General features: G+C 50.6%; 1 protein-coding gene across 5 annotated transcripts in view; it reads left to right on the top strand.

Annotated features, from left to right (window-relative positions):
* Nucleotides 1–17951, top strand: part of CD99L2 (CD99 molecule like 2) — a 104881-nt gene extending 86930 nt beyond the window's left edge. For 4 of the 5 annotated variants that reach the window (XM_065900793.1, XM_065900794.1, XM_065900791.1 and 1 more), the window contains 4 exons: nt 10954–10992; nt 11478–11597; nt 16658–16723; nt 17887–17951. In XM_065900793.1, coding sequence (XP_065756865.1) covers nt 10954–10992; nt 11478–11597; nt 16658–16723; nt 17887–17951 — 290 coding nt within the window. Of the gene's footprint in view, nt 1–10953; nt 10993–11477; nt 11598–15325; nt 15344–16657; nt 16724–17886 lie in introns of all 5 variants that reach the window. The other variant, XM_065900790.1, reaches the window with a different exon arrangement.
* The last annotated feature ends 486 nt before the right edge of the window (nt 17952–18437 follow it).

Genomic DNA, 18437 nt, shown 5'->3' with positions numbered 1-18437 from the left:
GGGATGTTGCTACTTCTAAACCCTTTAAGCGGGCACAACTAGGAAACAGGAAGTACATGGATGTATTTTATTAATAAACCGTGTGTATATATGTATCTATAATTATTTCTGTATCTATTCATCAGCATCTGTATTAACCTAACTTCTCTCTCTGAGAGTGAGAAACCTACCATCCATGAACTGTTTGCTTACTTGCTCAATTCTGGCATTATACGTGTATAGCGCAATCGTAATTGTTAACCCATACCCCTGTGAGACGCAGCTTTACCAACTACAGTCCAGTGTTTGTTTTTCTTCTTTTGTCTTTACCTTTATGACCCCTCCATTCAGTGCAGTTCTGACATACATTTATAACGCAGATACGTTCATTTGTCACAGTCTACATTCCGTCCTGGGATCCCCCACCAATCTGGTTGATGTTTCGCTTGCATACATTAAAGGTCACTCCTTGTGATATACATTTGTATGGGTTTTTACCAATGCGTATAGTCGTGTGTCCACCACCCAAGTCCCATACAGAACAGTCTGTCACCATAAGAGTTCTTCTGTATATACCCCTTTGGTACTCAGCCACTCTCTGTTTCCTCAACCCTAATCCATTTTCTCTTCGTGCAACCACTAATCTGTTTATCACCTCCATAGCTTTTGCCTTTTGCAGAATGTCACATGGTTAGAATCATACAGTATGTAGCCTTTCCAGACTGGCTTCTTTCACTTAGCGATGTGCATTAAAGGTTCCTCTATGTTTATTCATGGCTTGGTAAGTCATTTCTTTATAATATTTCATTGTCTAGATGTACCACAGTTTGTCCATTCACCTATTGAAGGACATCTTGGTTGCATTTAGCTTTTGGTGATTATAAATAAAGCTGCTCTAAATATTTACATACAGGTTTTTGTACAGGCATAAGTTTTCAATCCACATGGGTAAATACCTAGGTATATAATTTCTGGGTCATATGGTAAATCTATGTTTAGCTTTACAGTAAACTTCCCAGCTGTCTTCTGAAGTGGCTGTACCATTATATTGGGTTGGCCAAAAAGTTCGTTTGGGAAACCCGACCTCTTACATCTTATGGGAATGGCCGAACGAACTTTTTGGCCAACCCAGTACTTTTCCATGAGCCATGAATGAGAGTTCCAGTTGCTCTACATCCTCATCAGCAATTGATATTGTCAGGGTTTAAAAAAATATTTTTTGAAGTATATTTGATTTACAATGTTGTATTAATTTCTGCTGTATAGCAAAGTAACTCAGTTATACATACATACATATATATATATATATATATATATATATATATATATATATGTACTTTTCCATTATGGTTTATCTCAGGATATTGAATATAGTTCCCCATGCTACAACAGTAAGACCTTGTTGTTTATCCATCCTATATATACTAGTTTGCATCTGCTAATCTCCAACTCCCAATCCTTCCTTCCCTCCCTCCCCGCTTGGCAACCACAAGTCTATTCTCTGTGTCTGTGAGTCTGTTTCATGGATATGTTCATTTGTGTCATCTTTTAAATTCCACATGTAAGTGTTATCATATGGTATTTGTCTTTCTCTGTCTGACTTACTTTGCTTAGTATGATAATCTCTAGATCCATCCATGTAGCTGCAGATGGCATTATTTCATTCCTTTCTTCATGGCTGAGTAATACTCCATTGTATATATGTACCACAACTTCTTTATCCATTCATCTTTCAGTGAACACTTAGGTTGCTTCCAAATCTTGGCTTTTGTAAATAGTGCTGCAGTGAACATTGGGGTGCATGTATCTTTTTGAATTGTAGTTTTGTCTGTATATACGCCCAAGAGTGGGATTACTGGATCATATAGTTCTATTTTTAGTTTTCTGAGGAACCTCCATACTGTTTTCCATAATGGCTGCACCACTTTACATTCCCACCAGCAGTGTAAGAGGGTTCTGTCAGGGTATGTTTTTTGTTTTCTTTTTCATTTTAGGCATTATAATACTTGTGTAGGGGTATCTAATTGTTTTTTCATTGTATTTTCCTAATGGGAAGTGATGTTGAGCATCTTTTTATATTCTTATTTTATACTGTTCTTTGAAGTCTGTTCAGATTTTTTGCCCATGTGAAAAATTCAGTTTGCTTTTATTCTATTTTTAACCTGGATACAAATCCTTTTTCAGGTATATGATTTTAAAAATATTTTTTCCCAGTCTGTGGCTTGTCTCTTCCTTTTCTTCATAGTGTTGTTTATCAAATAATAAAATTTATTTTTTTATAAAGTTCGATTTGTCAATCATTTTTCTTTTACGGATCATGCTTTGGTGTTTTAAGAACTAAGTTCATGAAGATGTTTTCTTATGTCCTCTTCTAAGAGTTTTATTGTTTTCGCTTTTACATTTATGCCTTTGTTCCATCTTTTAGTTCATCTGTATATGGTGTGAAATAGGAGTCCAACTTTATTCTTTTGCACCACTTGTTGACAAGATTTTCCTTTCCCTACTAAACTGTCTGGGCTCCTATGGAAAATCAATTGACCATAGATGTAAGAGTTTGTTTCTGGACTCTCAATTCTGCTCCATTGTTGTCCGTAGCTGGCCTTCAGCCAATACCAGTACTGTCTCTGCTGGGCACGTCCTCAGCTTCGGGGCAACCAAGGCTGCGTGGAGAGTGTATCAAGCCCCCTATGGTTGTCTCACGTCTCTGTTCAATCCCTGGCTAGTTGACCGGTTAGCTTGCTCAGGCTAAAGGAGCTGCTGGCTCTCCAAGTCATGTGGGTCCCATTTGGCAGCTGTAGGGCAGTTGCTGATTTCCATGGCCTATCCACCTCTCCCCAGTTAAACTAGCTGCTGAAAGACCTGGGAGAAAGGGAAATGAGAGCAACCCTGGGGGAAAAGGCCTCAGATTCCAGGTGTTCTCACAGGAACTAAATCTGTTTCCTGAAATGGCTGTCTTTGATTGTCCAGGGTTATAGTTGCTTTTTGAGAAGAGGATTTGTTGACCTCCTCAACCCCTCATGCCAGACATCCTCTCTGCTAGTATCTTTGGAATTTGGAATATTCTTTCTCATTGCCTCCCCTCAAGCCCAGGCCCATATCACCTACCCTTGGGTCATTACCTTAATCTCTTAACTGGTCTCCTGGTTCCAGCCTGTCCTCCATGCAGCTGCCAGAGAGAATCACCAGGAACATGATCTTGTCAGTCCTCTGTTTAAAACTATTGTGTAATAATGAAAAGACAAACAGCCCAATTAAAAAACGAGCCTAGGGCTTCCCTGGTGGTGCAGTGGTTGAGAGTCCGCCTGCCAATGCAGGGGACACGGGTTCGTGCCCCGGTCCGGGAAGATCCCACATGCCGCGGAGCGGCTGGGCCCGTGAGCCATGGCCGCTGAGCCTGCGCGTCCGGAGCCTGTGCTCCGCAACGGGAGAGGCCACAACAGTGAGAGGCCCGCGTACCTCAGAAAAACAAAAACGAAAACAAACAAAAAAAAAAAACGAGCCTAAGAGACACTTCAGAAAAGAAGTTATATGAAGATGCTCAAAATCTTTATTGGGGAAATGCGAATGAAAACCATGATGAGTTATCCCAACACAGCCACCAGAATGGCTAAAATCGGAAAGACTGACAGATACCGAATGTTAGTGCATAAGTGGAGCAACTGGAATGCTCGTAGGTTGTTGGTGTGAATGTAAAGTTTCTTATAAAACTGAACATAGACCTCCCCAGTAACCCAGCAATTTCACTTATTTTTAAGAAAAATGAGAGCTTATGTCCAAAAAAGACTTATAACAGAATTCTAAAACGACTTTATTTATAATAGCAAAACAACAACAAAAGAAACTGTAAACAGCCTAATTATCAATAGGAGAATTGATAGACAAATTGTGATATATATTCATACAGTGGAATGACTTACTGATATACAGAATAACATGAATAAATGTCAAAAATATTATGCTGAGTGAAAGAAGCCAGTGAAAAAAACAGTACATACTATATGAGCCCAGTCATGTGAAGTTCTAATATTTGTAAAACTAATTTCTAATGTTACAAATGAGATCCACGGCTGCTGTGGATTGGGGTGAGAATGGAGATTAGTTGGACGGGGACATGAGAGAACTTTCTGGACTGATGTTAATTCTGTATCTCAGTGGGGGTATGGGTTTCACAGGTGTATTTTATTATATGTAAATTTTACCTTAAAAAAGGAATCACAAGCAAACATGGAATTCTAGGTTATAATATGTGTATGGGTGAAGCATACAGATGTCTGAGACTTACTTTGAAATGCATCACAGAAATAAGATCGGATGGATAGAGGGATGGATGGACATATGATAAAGTGAATAATGTAAACTGTTAATTATAGAATCCAGATGGTGAGTATATGAGTGTTCGCTGTACAGTGTTTTCAACTTTTTTGAATGTTTGAACTTTTTCTTAATTGTTGGGAAACATTTTTTAAGCCACAACAACAAGTCTCTTGAGTGGCTCCCTAATGCCTATAGGATAAGTTCAAGCCCCTTATCCTGCTGACATATCTTTCTGCCCTAGATCGTCAACTTCATTTCGCCTCCAAACATGTGAACGAGCTGGTCCATGCCTTCACATGCTGTTCCTCTGTTTAAATGCCTTTCTTCCACCAGATGAATTCCCACTCATGTCCAGCAAATGCTCAGTCACTGATCCCTTAAGGGACACCTCAAAGATCCCCTCCTCTCTGGAGGCCCCTCCCCTCTGTGGCCCTGTGGCACAGCGCCCATCTCGTGCCTTTGGTTCTCGTAGAACTTCCGTCATCCTGCTGGTACAGCATAGCCCCTGTCATTACTGAGTCACACTGAGTCACGTGTAGCTTTTTCACTCCTGCTATATTGGGCTTCTGAAGGCAGGCGCCTTTTCCCTTGTGTATCCCTGACACCCCCGATAAAAGTTTCCTGAAATGAAGGGGACCAGGATGGACCAAACACCTGGCTTTGCTCTCTACCCTCCCGCCCACGCTTTCCCATGAAGAGTGACACATTTGATTGGCTAGGCTGACGACCCCCTAGGCCACATGAGTGATGGCATCGTGGCATGAAATGCTTTCTTTTGGACCCCAAAGGGAGCGATGAGGGAGGCTGTGCCCCTCATGTAACTGGCGGGTAAGTGTGCACTCTTACGGGAGGTGAACTCTATAAATCTGATCTGTGAACCCAGCTCTCCCCCAGGTGGTTTTGTGAGGGGCGGGGGGGGGGGGGTGGTGGCGGACCGGAGAAGTACCTGGAAGCCCTGTTCATGAAGCGAACGCCTTACCTGATCTTCCTCTGGCTCCTGGTGTCTGTCCTCAGTTGGGAAAGAGTGTGGAGGGGAGCAGGGATGGCATTAGCAGAAAATACTGCATCATTGTTTTTAGTCAAAAAAGAAAATTTCATATTAGAACCAGATTGAGCACTCTTTTCACTCCCAGATGGTAGTTTTTAAGGCCAAAGCATGTAGTTCTTAAAACCAGAGGCAAGAGTCAAAACCCATACCTCTAAAGAGATGTAGACGTTCCCCTCCAGGTGTGCGAAGGTGTCCCCATGTGTGAAGTGGGAGCCCATCACCTTTACTTCCCAGGGTTAAATGAGAAGCTGTTTTTGGCTGTAGCTTCCAGTGTTCTTTCCCTCCAGCTGCAGCCTTCTGGTGCCCAGGAGCCTCCGTCCTGGATTGCCTTCCAGGGCTTTGCACGGACAGCTTCCTCTGCTTCCCCTCTTGTCTCGCAGGTGCCTGGACAGACCCAGCAGACTGATTCCTGCCTTTGAATTTTCATTCCATTTGTTCCTCTTCTAATACCACGCATGGGAAGCCTTGCTGAGGCCTCTGCTTGCTCCCCACCTGGAACCTCCAGTCTTCTAGAGTCTTCCAGGCCCCCAGGGTTCCTTACTGAGTTTAATTTTTTTTTTATTGTAGTAAGATATACATAACATTTACCATTTTAATCATTGAAAGTGTACAACCATCACCATCATCCATCTCCAGAACCTTCCCAAAGGGAAGAGATCACTGAAGAAATCAAAGAGGAAATCAAAAAATACCTAGAAACAAATGACAAAGAAAACAAGACGACCGAAAACCTATGGGACGCAGCAAAAGCAGTTCTAAGAGGGAGGTTTATAGCTATACAATCCTACCTCAAGACACAAGAAACATCTCCCCTAAAGGAGATGTAGCCACTAGTCTACCTTCTGCCTCTGTGAATTTCACTACTCTAGGTACCTCATTTAAGTGGAATCGTATAGCGTTGCTTCTTTTACTTGGCATGTATTCAAGGTTCATCCCCGTTATAGCATGGCTCAGTACTTCATTTCCTCTTACGGCTGAATAATATTCCCTTGTGTAGATATACCACGTTGTGTTTATCTACTTTCCCTCCCGAGTCTAAAGAAATCGTTCCTCTTCCATTTTGACTGTATTTACAGTCACTATCTCAAAATATCTGGGTGCTGTCATGGTCCCTTCCAAGCCATTAAGTTGATCTCATGCAACAGGGAATTGGGTCTCGATGGGAACATAATCATGGCAAAAGAGCTTAAGTGGAAGGGCTTACCCCAGAAACATTGCCTTCTATTGGGAGCTGAAAAAAGTTAGGGACTTGCCGCCGGACAGCCCTTTCCGTGTCTCTCTATGGACCCATTTCTGGTTTTTTTTCAGCTTTCGTAACACGAAGAAATAGGATGTTTCAGATGTGAAGAACAGCTCTCTGGTTCTAGTGTTCTAGAATGTGAAAAAAAACCCACATGCTCCCTCAGAGCCCCTGCCCCCAACACACGTGCACGTACACACACACGCACGCACGCACGAGGGCAGCGTGAACACAGGGCTTTTCTCTGAGATAACTTCTGGTGTCTTGGGAGCTTGCCATAGGTAGGTGGGGTGTACAGCTCAGTGTTGGGTTGGGGCACCTGTCACGTTATCTAGAGGGTAGGGTGACCGTTCTCTTCCCTGAGGTGGGGTATGGAGGAGATCTGGGCTTTGGAGACTTTCGGCGAGCCACGTTCTGGCTGACTCTTTTCAGTTCGATTTGACTTTGTAACCATGGGTCATTTGAAGCAAGTGTTTGTCCCTCTTTGTTTATTCAATTTTCAGTTTTTTTTAAATTTTACTTTGCATTTCTGCTGCCACTTTTTTAATAATGAAGATAATTTTTAAAAATATCTCAAACTCCTAGCTGTGGCTGCTGGAAGTCTAGCATACTTACAAAGGTCCTGAAGCACTTGAACGTCCCCCCTCGGCCGTTCTAGCTGTTATCTACCACTGTCACGTGGCTCTCCATGCCCATGGCAAATCAGACGTGTCAGGCACTGGCTGTGAGCCTGGAATTGCACTGTTGTCAGTGAGGGACACGTCAGTGCGTTGCATCCCTGTCTGACAGGCATGCAGCTGTTGTGACTCAAGATTGATATGTCTGTACGTATCAGTGTGTGTGCATTGCTGTCTTTCATGTTGGAAGATGCTGAGGTAACATTTCTGTTGACAACAGGGTAATGCCTCCTGTTCTACAGTGTTCTCTGTAGCTACGGTGGTCACTATAGCTATAGGAGCCCTTATAGTTATGGTGGGCACTATAGCTATGGGGTCCCTTGAGCTATGGTGGCAGTCCCTACAGCTATGGCAGTCACTATTGCTATGACAGTGGTCCCTAGAGCTCTGGCATTCCATAACTATCTACACGTATAGGTGTCTATACTCAAAGCAAATTGTAATCTGAGATATGCTGCACTAGGGAATTTCTAGTACAATAGAAGGCGACTCTAGACTCTTTGGTATGTAGTTGTGATGTATAATTGTGAACTCAGAAGGCTACAAAACATATTGTCCATGAAAATGAAGGTCCTGCCAGTGACCTGTGAAATAACCTCTTTGAATTATTTCTCCAGTTGTGGGAAAGTAGATGTGGATAGATTTGCGTGAGGCTTGCATATTTTAAACATTCTTTGAAAAATTCTATGAAAAATAGTTGTTTATTGTTTTACCATCTAGGGAGTACTCTTTCTATGCATAAGGTATATATTCGTAAATATTTTTACAAAAATGGGATCGTGTCACCTTTTTAAAACCAGGTTTCTAAATTCGATAATACCCTGAATATCTTTTTCTGTATTAGGGAATCCTTTAAAAAATCATGTCAACCACTGCGTAATATTATGTTTCACTGTGACTTCCTTAACCAGGGCCTGTATTTGTACAGAGAGGGTTTCTCCTCCAGCTTTTTACTACTGTACACAGCGCTGGGATGAACTTCCTCATCGCCAAATGTATAAAACCTTAATTGTCTGTCAGACAAATTCCTAGAACTTGAACTGCAGTCACAGGAGGTGTAAGTTTTTAAAGATGCCGCTCTCCGAGTGTACTGCCCGTTTGCTCATACACTCACCTTCGCTGGGTATTTTAGTTTTGTAATCTTCGCAGATTTGATTAGTACAAAACGCTATCCTGTTTAAATTTTCCATGTCTTTGCATCCAAGAAGTGAAACACTTTTCACCTCTGTCTCATTAGACACTCTTAATATATTGTGTGAATTGACTACTCAGGCCCATTGTCCCGTTTTCTACTCATTTATGTGTAAGGGCTCCTTTTACGTTAGGGATTATTAATCTCTTTTCATACCTTCCAAAGACATTTTAGTTACCCATTCATCAGTTGATGAACCTTTCGGTGGTTTCCACTTTTTGGCTTTTACGACCAGTGTGGTCAGGTGTTTTCAGTTCTCTTGGGTATATATACCTAGAAGTGGAACTGTTCAGTCTTGCGGTAACTCTGTGTTTACCTTTGGGAGTAACCAACCTGTTTTCCATAGCAGCTGTAGCATTTTACATTCTCATCAGCATTGTCTGAAAGATCCAATTTCTTCACATCCTCACTAACACCTATTTACCTTTTTTGGACTGTAGCCATCCTAATGCGAGCGAAGTGGTATCTCATTGTGGGTTTGATTTGCATTTCCCTGGTGACTAAGGATGCTGAGCTCTTTTCGTGTGCTTATTGTCCATTTGTATATCTCTCTGGAGAAGTGTCTTCCTATCCTGTGTCCATTTTAAAATTGAATCGTTTGCCTTTTTATTGAGTAGTAGAAGTTCTTTATTCTCAATACTCATCCCTTGTCAGATGCCCCTGGAGATCAGGGGGCCTTCCTGTTTACTTTTCATGTAACACCCTCATAGCTCCTGGCCATACAGATTGTGAGGTTCAAGAATTAATCAGGAAAGGGAGACTTGGGGACACTCAGCTTCGTTCCAGCTCAAGGTGAACCAAGGAGTGGGTTGAATTGCTCATTTCTATCTGGAAATCTAGTGACATGAACGCGTCAGCAGAGGACGCCTGTGAGGAGCAGCCGCTACCCTTGACGACAGCCGCGTCTGGCGCAGCAGAAGGGACCAGTGATGGGCCAGTCCTCACAAGTGACCTTGCTGTGCACACGTTAATGCACAGGGTGACTCACGTCCTCCTCTCTGCTCCGCTTCCTCCGACAGCAGTGATTGTGTTTTTGAAAATGCCACTGCTCCTTGTTTTGTAAATAACCATTCATTTCCAATCATGGATGTCTGTAAAATGCATTTAACTCAAGGATTCAGTCCCAGGTGGGAACATAGCAGACCTCATTTTCTCCCCCAAGACTCTTATTTTTAAAAAAAGACTTTATTTTTTAGAGCAATTTTAGGTTCACAGCAAAATTGAGCACATTGTACAGAGTTCCCCATGCCCCCAGCCTACCCATTAACAGCATGCCCCACCAGAGGGGGTACATTTGTTACAATTCATGCCCCTACATCCCCCCAGCATACTAGCGCAGTTTCCCCCAAGAACCCTGGGCTCTGGGAACACGGGCTCCCTCCATTAACGAGCATTATGTCCTGAGAAGAAGAGGGTGCTTGTTAATGTTAATGTCCTAAATGGCACCGGTGGCTTGTTAGGGAGCTGCTCTCTGGGCAGGGTGTGTGTGTGTGTGTGAGAGAGAGAGAGAGTGTCTGTTTCGTTCTATGAAATTTTATCACACGTAGGTTTGTGTGACCACCGCTGCAGTTAAGAAAAGAACACTTCTGACACCGCAAGGATCCTTCCGCTTTCCCTCTTTTCATCACAGCCAACTCCCTCCGTCTTCACCCTCACTAACCCCTGTCAACCACTAATCTGTTCTCCATCTCTGTGGTATTTCAGAGCCTTTTGCATTTCAAAATCCTAGATAGGCGATTGTCAGCCCGCATCGGTTTATGTTCCAAGAACAACTCAAAGTCTAGGCCAAGCCAGAAGTGGAGGGCCCTTAAAAAACTCCCGATTACCACTGAATTCTGTAGCATGTCGTAAGGGCACCGTATGTGCACCTGCGTTACATGAGCAGAAGCATCTGGATTTGAAGAAAACCAGGTAAAGGGCGAAGGACAGGAGGAAAAGAAATTGAAATATTAACTGTAAATCTCTTTGGGTAGTAGAATGATGAAATATTTCTATGCTGGTCTTTCGTCCTTTTTTAAAACAAAGTTTTACATCACCGTGTTTCTATAATTAGGTAAACGATAAATATACTTTACAGGGGACACTAGATGCGTGGGACCCACGCGGTGTCATCCTTCAGAGGCAGGCTCGCCTGGCGTGGGCTCAGCTCCGCCACCTGCCGGCAAGTCCCGCCCCCCACCTGCGCACCTCTGCTCCCTGCGCTATCGCTGGGGATGGATGCTGGGCAGGCGTGTGAAGAGCCAGGATGTAACACGTTCTCAGTGCACAGTCGCTGTCACTTCAGAAGTGAAACGTCCCACCTGGGCTTTGGCAGGTGACAGGCATTAAGGAAGCAGGTCCTGCTACAGTCAGGGCAGAGCCCACAGGGGCTGTGCTGGCAGGGCCTGGGGCAGAGGTGGACCCGGAAGGCTCAGCCAGTCGGGAAGGACTGTCCCTTCCCTGTCCCTCCCGACGCCGAGCTGGTGGTCACGGAGGACACTGACGGCTTTTGTCCTTTCTGCAGGTGATGGCCAGTATGGCAGCGGGGACGACTCAGGATCCGGTGAGTTTGAGTCCCGAGGTTTCCGCTGGAAACCACAAACTGGCCCGCTTTCGTCTCAGAGCTGGTCTTCCCGACCCTCCCGTGACGGTTCCTGGTAGAGACCCGTCAGTGAGGCCACCGGCAGAGGGATGCAGCCATTTAAAGGGATTAAAGCGTGAAGCTCTGGATCCCGGGGAAGTGGCCCCAGGGGCAGCCCGCTGGCCCATCTGAGCCTCAGCTGGCGGGGCGGAGGCTGCAGCGCCTCCACGGCCACCTTTCAAGCCACTCAAAATGGAAATCCTTACGGAAAACGGGAAGCACTTGGTAGACCCGTGGGCACACTGTGTCATTTTCCGCCCTTCGGTATAAGTGGCACAGCCCCGCACACTGGCTTGGGGGTCACGGGCCCTAGAACAAGCTTAGCTCGCCGGGTAGAAGGAGAGCCAGGTGCCTGAGCCAATCCCTGTGGCGTCGTGGGCTTGACCCCGCCTCTCTGCATTCCCCAGGCATGTCAGCAGAGACCGGCACCATTGCCGGCGTGGCCAGCGCTCTGGCCATGGCCCTGATCGGCGCTGTCTCCAGCTACATCTCCTACCAGCAGAAGAAGTTCTGCTTCAGCATTCAGCGTAAGTGGACCTGCCCTGCGGCCGCACCCTCCCGCTGCTCGACGTGAACAGAGGGGCCAGGGCTTTGGAGGGGAAGGGGCAGAACCCTGAGCAAGTTAAGATTCAGGAACCTTCCACAGCCTGCCCAAGACACCTCCTCAGCAGATCTCCCCGGGCCGAGGTGGAGGTGGTGCTGCACTTTTAAAAACCCTTGGGGACAGACCTCGGCCAAACTGAAGTGTAAAGCGGCCTGGAAGAGAGGACTGGGCTGGGCCCAATGACCTCGATCTTCCAAGGGTGAGCCCTGGGTTTCTCGTAGGACAGGAGAGCCCCTGGATATCCACGTGGCTTCAGACCTCACCCAAGGGGACGTGGGCCCTTCGGAGGCAGAAGGCAGGCATCCCCGGGACCTCGGAGGTCCTGACAGCCCTCCCCTCCCTCTCAGATCCCGAAGAGCCGCTGCCCGCTGCCTGGGCGCCCCCGCTTCTCCCCGTGAGCCAGAGAATCATGAATTGTTTTAAAGGAAGAGGAGAGTGTGGTCCCCCCCCCACCACGTTACACACCAGCTTCGTAACATAGGCGGCTTTCATTTTAGGCCTGTAGCTGTGACTCTATCCGAGGTGTGGGAACTGAATAGTTACAGAAGGAATGTGTCTGAGACGCCCACCCACGGGAGCCCCGTGTCGGGGGGAGCCCGTGTCGGGGGGAGCCCCGTGGGGACGCCATTATCGATGGTTTCATAAGCACAGTGTCGATGTGTCGCTGTTTGCCAAGAGTGTCTCTGGTTGAAGACAGGCGATTTTTAGTTCAAGTGAGAGACCCTGACTCAGCCATAGTTTTCCTCTTTCCTGCAGCTCAGGACCATCCCCTGTGAGGCTTCCCCTTCCCTTGCTCTGGGCCTCCGCACTTAATTCTAGCCTGGACCTGAGCTTCCCGGGAAACGACTTGGGTCCCAGAATGCTTGGTGTGTGATATTGCTGCCGTCTCCATTGTGTTTGGTGCGCCACAGGCTGTGCATAGCAGTGCTCCAGGGACAGCGTTCACACCTCAGCGCACGACGTGCACAGCTGTTCATGGCTGCCCTGCTTGAGTTCCCACCCACTTACTATTGTGCCAAGAGCTTGGCTGTAGAGTGGTGTGAACAGGAAGAGTGAGAGGCAGTGCAGAGCTGGAGGCTGGGTTGGCCTTAGAGCTATCACTTGTCCCAGCTCAAAAGACTTAAAACAACAGATCTATCCTCTCATGGTTCTGGAGGCCAGAAATCCAAGATCAAGGTGGCAGCAGTGCTGGTTCCTTCTGGAGGCTCTAGGGGAGGATCCTTCCTTCCTCTTCTGGCTTTTGTGGCCCCGAGCATCCCTTGGCTTATGGCTGCATCACTCCAATCTCTGCGTCTGTCTTCAAGTGGCCTTTTCCTCTGTGTCTGTGTCATCTTCTGTCTCTTAAAGGGCACTTGTCATTTAGGTGTGGGCCCCACCCTAAATCCAGGATGATCCCATCTTGAGATCCTTGACTCCGTCACATCTCCAAAGACCCTTTTTCCAAAGAAGGTCACATCCACAGGTTCCAGGGGTGAGGACATGAACATAGTCTTTAGGGGCCACCATTCACCCCAGTTCAGCATTGTAACCCTAACAGTGACATGAGTGCAATCCACGGTTGTCAAATACATGCCCACTGCAGAGCTGGGCCAGTGGCTTGTGTGCCACGGGATGGCTTTTGAGACTTTAAAATGCATGTTGGGTAAACGAGAAACTAAAAGCCGGGCCTAAACTTCTAGTAAGCATGGCTTCCCAGGCGCTCCACGCTTGCCAGCGCCCGACACTGAGTGTGGGTCACCACCCTGAGCACTCCCACAGCCCGATGGGGCAGCCGTGCCGGGCACCCTCATTTTATAGCTGAGGAGACAGAGGCTGAGGGGATTGTTGAAGGAACTCACTCAAGATGGGAAGCGGTGAGTCTAGAAGGGAAGGGGTGCCAGTAGATGGGAACAAGGAGGGAGAAAGAGGTTGATGTCCAAAGCCAAGAATAGATGGATTCTGGACTGTGTGTCTGTCCTGGTGGGGGCACTCAGGTGAAAGTACATTATTTTCACACTTGCTTCCTGAAACAAACAGATGTGAGGTTTTGCAAACTGGATTAGCGGGCAAAACCCGATAAAATGTGAGAACATGAAGTCCTTGGTACGTAGAGTTGAGCGATTGGTGTGGTGTTTGGGAGAGAACAAACGAAAAAGAAGGGGCGTAGCTGACAGTGAAAAGCCCTGTGGCAGCAAGGCTAGAGGACGTGCATGTGACCTCTCTCTCTGGGGGCTGGCCTGGAGGTGAGGGTGTTATGTTGCTGGGCTGGGTGCCGGGGGCCCAGGCCAGGGGGCCCGGCGTGCTTGCAGGGTTGATGGGGGCTCCCGGGAAGCTCATGGAACCTGAGGGCCTCTCCCAGCCGCCTGTTCCGTCTGAGGGTGGGTGACCCTCCCCCCGGTCCTTTCCCCTTAGTCTGTCGGTGATGTCCTTGTCATTGCTAAACCCACACTGTCCTGAGCCCCTCAGCTGGACACTCGTGCGAGTACCACCATCACCCCCAGTTTCCTTAGAAGGGAACTGAGTGCGGCGCATCCCCGCATTTGAAAAAGCCCCCCGTTGCTTCTGTGTCCGCCCGCTGTGCCACCAACATTTTCTTTCAAGCGTGTAAGTTGTATCCGCTCCCGCCTCCCCTTATGAATCCCACCAGCCCTCCTGGGTCCGACGTCCCCTGATGTGACATCAGCGGGGTCCCTGTTCCTGGGGCTCGTGCAGCTCTGCTCTTGGGCCGCACCTCTCCACCGCCACGGCCCTGGTCCTCCATCTGGATGTTTCCATCAGCCCCCTGCCTGCCCCGGTCTCCCCCACCATTCTCCCTGCTCTGAGCAGCCGGCGGGATCCATTTCAAATGCACACTTCCTCCCGGCCCAGCCCCTGGGCTTCACATTCACAGCCCTTCATGGTTTGGCTCCAACCGCATCCCTTCTCTTCCCTGCCCATGGACGCGTCCCCAGAAGCCTCTCCACAGCCGCACTGGCTTCCCCGAGTGGGCAGCGCTTGCTCCAGCATCCCGCCCGGCATCCCGCTAGCAGCCCTCTTCCTTCAGGCCTGGGACACCCTCCCAGGCAGCCTTCCCGCCCTCCCAGCCTGTGGGCCAGAGGAGATGTCTGCCTTGCACGCTGCCACAGCGCCCCCTGCTGCCCCGCCGTGCCGCCGCTGGGGCGGGACGGGGCTTGTGGGCTTGCGTCCGCGGCTGCTGCCCCACCCCCCAGCCCACCGCTCTCCGTGGGGGGCTGTGTGTGTTTCAGCCACTGATGTGTCCCTGGCACCAGGAGGAGCCCCATGGATGTCCGTTGGGTGGTTAATCCCCTGAGAAGCTGGGGGCCAGGACCTCCCATGCCCACGCTTTCTGTTAAGCGTCTGCCCAGAGTGGCCTCAGCCATCTCCTCGGGGAAGTAAGTCAGGGAAGGTGGAGCAGAAGCTGCCCTGCACCCGGTACACGGGGACGCCCTGGGGGAGGGCACGTGACTGCTAGGAGGGCCTGACCCCGCAGTGGTGCTCAGGGGCTTGCGGTATTGACTGCCACCAAAGGGGTGCCGGCCTTGGGGACCCTCTGCTCCCCATGTCTCTGCCCTCAGCGCCAAGGGTCGGCGTGTCGCGTGGAAAGCCCACGTGGCTTGTTGCCGGGGACTGAGTTCTTGCTCCAGGGTCCTAAGCTTTGTGTCTTGCCTTCAGATGCAGCAGAAGGTCAAGGTAACGACGACGTGCTTTGACTTACTCATCTTCCTCTCCTGCTTTGGCCTCTACACTTCATGTCCACCCCTCCCCTCCCCTCCCCTCTCCTCCCCATTTCTCTCATTCCTTGTCGCCACTCTCCACCCCGCGCCCCCGTCCCCTTCCCTGGTGCTCACCGACTTGGCTGAAACCACGACCATCTTTAGTTTTCCACGTGCGTTTCGGGGTGCTGGGGCGGGCGTGGAGGTCCTGTTCAGGACTCATACCCACTGGCGGTCATCCCTGCGAAGCAACCAGAGGCCTGCCCGCAGGCAGAAGACAGTCTGGCGCATGCCAGCTCGGCAGCTGCGCAGAGATCAGGAGGCTCAGGGCGCACCTCCTGGCCCTGGCCCATCCGCTGGGAACAGCTTCCACTGGCTCTGTCACCCATCCCACCCCACACCTGCCGCCAAGCGACACCCGCATTTTCCCTGGGCCCATCTGGTGCCCGCCTTGAGCCCAGCGAGCACCAGGGCGGGCAGGCATCCCTTCTCCGTGAGGAGCCTGAATGCGGCCCGGGACGGCGGAGTGACTTACGCTGGCGCCTGCTCAGTCGGTTGGTTAGAGCCGTGCGTGGCCCGAGTTTCCCACAGGCCCAGGGCTCTGATGAGGCTCCCAGTCCCCGGCTTATCCTCTTGAGTCTCCCCACGCAGCGGCAGGGGTGGGGTCCACTCAGTGGCCTGAGTGCTGGCCTGCAGAGGACGCCTTGTAGAGTCCCCAGGTCCCTCTTGGACGCAGGTGGGGAGGAAGCCCAAATAACTCACTGGACCAGAGCAGCCGTCCGTGGATCCTGGGCCCTCCACTCTGGGGCTGGGACAAACTTCCTGCTGCCCAGCGGAGCCCATCCAGCCATCTGCCCCGCCCCCTCTCCATCAGTCACTCACGCAGTGCCGGGCTCCCTCTTTGCCTCCCTGGCTCCTGGGCCAGCACATGGACCCAGGGGTGGCGCTGAGTCCTGCCATCCGGTGCCCCTCTGCTGGGCGGAGCTGCCGTGTGGCCCACAGTCTCACAACGTGGTGGCACCTGCCAATGGGGATGGGTGTCGGGGCCTTTGCCGCATGTCACATCAGGGGGGAGGACGAGAGGTCCGGGGCAGGGCAACACGTTCCCGGCCGCTCTGCGCCCAGATGCGGGGACAGAGATGTTTGGGTGGCCCGGGCTGCAGGGGTCTGAGTTCGTCAAGGGGGGTGGGCTTTCTCACCATAACGGAGGGCCTGGTCAGGCGTTCTGCCTCGTGGCCGGGGACCCTTTGCTTCCGCGTCAGTCACCAACTCCGCCCTTTGCCTTTTGCAGAGGGTCTCAGTGCGGACTACGTGAAGGGGGAGAACCCGGAGGCCGTTGTGTGTGAGGAGCCCCAAGGTGAGGACCTCCAGGTCACTGTCTTGCTGAAGGCCTCCTAGCCGCTGGGCCCGGCACCAAGCAGACCTGGGCTAGGAAAGCAGGGACGCTCAGAGGTGGCCACTTCTAGAACTTCCAGCCAGAACGATGGGCTGATGCCAGGGACACGGGGAGCACGGCCAGGGCCGTCTGCTCACGGTGCGGGCTCAGCCTCTGCTCCCCACCCGCGGAGACAGACTGGCGCCAGCCAGATGCCGGCGGAAGCTGTGGGGATCCTTTAGACCTCGGGGCCCTTTCCATCTGAAAACTGCCACAGGCAAGAGGGAGGCCCACCCCCGCCGTCCTGTGATCGGCAGGCACTTGCCGGCCGCGGTGAGCCGCCAGCGGGTACAGGCTGCGTGACGTCAGGCTGCCGGCCTGGAGTGGCCAACCTCTCAAGGCCGATGCAGCCTGTGGCCCCAGAATGCCAACGAGGCGACCAGGAAAGGCTTCACGGAGAAGGGGAGCAGGCCGCTTGTCGTCAGCCGAGGCCGGGGAAGGGCTTCCAGGCCGGGGTGGGCGGGAGAGACAGGAGCCCAGGCGTGCCTTTGCTGGGCTGGGCGCTGAGGCTACGCCCGGGGCTGCCGTGGGCGCCGTGGTGGTGGGGGGGGCATCCGGTCGCTTAGGATAGGATGCTGGATGGATTCGCTAGCCCTGGGTTTCAAACGTGGGAAAAGGGACTCTACAGCTGCAGTCAGTGTACTCATGTTTTCAAGTCTTGGCCACCACGGTGTTGGTACCTACCATGGGCCAGGTGCTGTGTTACGTGCTTTATTTAAAGTACTCCTCCCTTGGGAATTCCCTGGTGGTCCAGTGGTTAGGATTCGGTGCTTTCACTGCCGGGTCCCGGGTTCAATCCCTGGTCAGGAAACGGAGATCCCACAAGCCACGCGGCGTGGCCAAAAAATAGAAAAAAATCGAAAAAAACTCCTCCCAGCCACTGTGCCGGGACCATTCCCACTTTACAGATGAGGAAGTAGAGGCCGAGCTCGTCTCCAGGGCCACAGCGGGCGCCAGGGGCCAGTTGTCTGGGACAGACACACAGGGAACTGGATTTCTGGGCCCAGCAAAGGACATGATCGTGTCTCTGTGTCTTCGTGTGGGGTGGACATGACTCCTTCCTGACGGGTTTCTCCTGTCCCTAGTGAAATACTCAGCACTGCAGACGCAGTCCGCGGAGCCGCCGCCAACGGAGCCGCCCCGGATCTAAGGGGCTGAGGATGCGAGGCCCTGCCCCGCCAGGCAGGCTGTGGGCACACAGGGCCGCTGCTTGGGACCCAGCTCCTTGTTTCGTTTGGACCCACGGCTGCCACGCTGCTCCTTCGATGTCATTGGCTTCTTGTCGTTCTCAGTTTTCCGGACGAGCTCTGGGTGTTCGTGAGTTTGGCTCCTGCGCCCGCCCTGCCGCAGGGCCTCCGGAGAGCCTTGCTGCGGAAATCCTTGGCGAGCTGGGGAGGGGGAGACCGAGCGGAGGGCGGCCAGAGGACACGCATGCTGCAGGGCAAGAGTCTGAACCCGGGGCCCTGCCATCCCCTGCACGCTGCGCTGCCTCGCTGGGCGGCTTTCAGCTGCAGGAGCACACCGGTGAGCGCCGGGTGACACCGCTCACGTGCCACACCCAGGGGTGTTTTTATTTCTGTCCTTCTTTCCAGCTCCAGCCCTTATGCCGCTGGGCTTCCTAAGCGCTGGTGCGAGT

The sequence above is a fragment of the Phocoena phocoena genome, chromosome X (assembly GCF_963924675.1).
Source record: "Phocoena phocoena chromosome X, mPhoPho1.1, whole genome shotgun sequence".
In the NCBI taxonomy this organism is placed as follows: domain Eukaryota; kingdom Metazoa; phylum Chordata; class Mammalia; order Artiodactyla; family Phocoenidae; genus Phocoena; species Phocoena phocoena.
The sequence above is the reverse complement of the archived record's forward strand: the minus strand, read 5'-3'. Positions and strand labels throughout refer to the sequence as shown.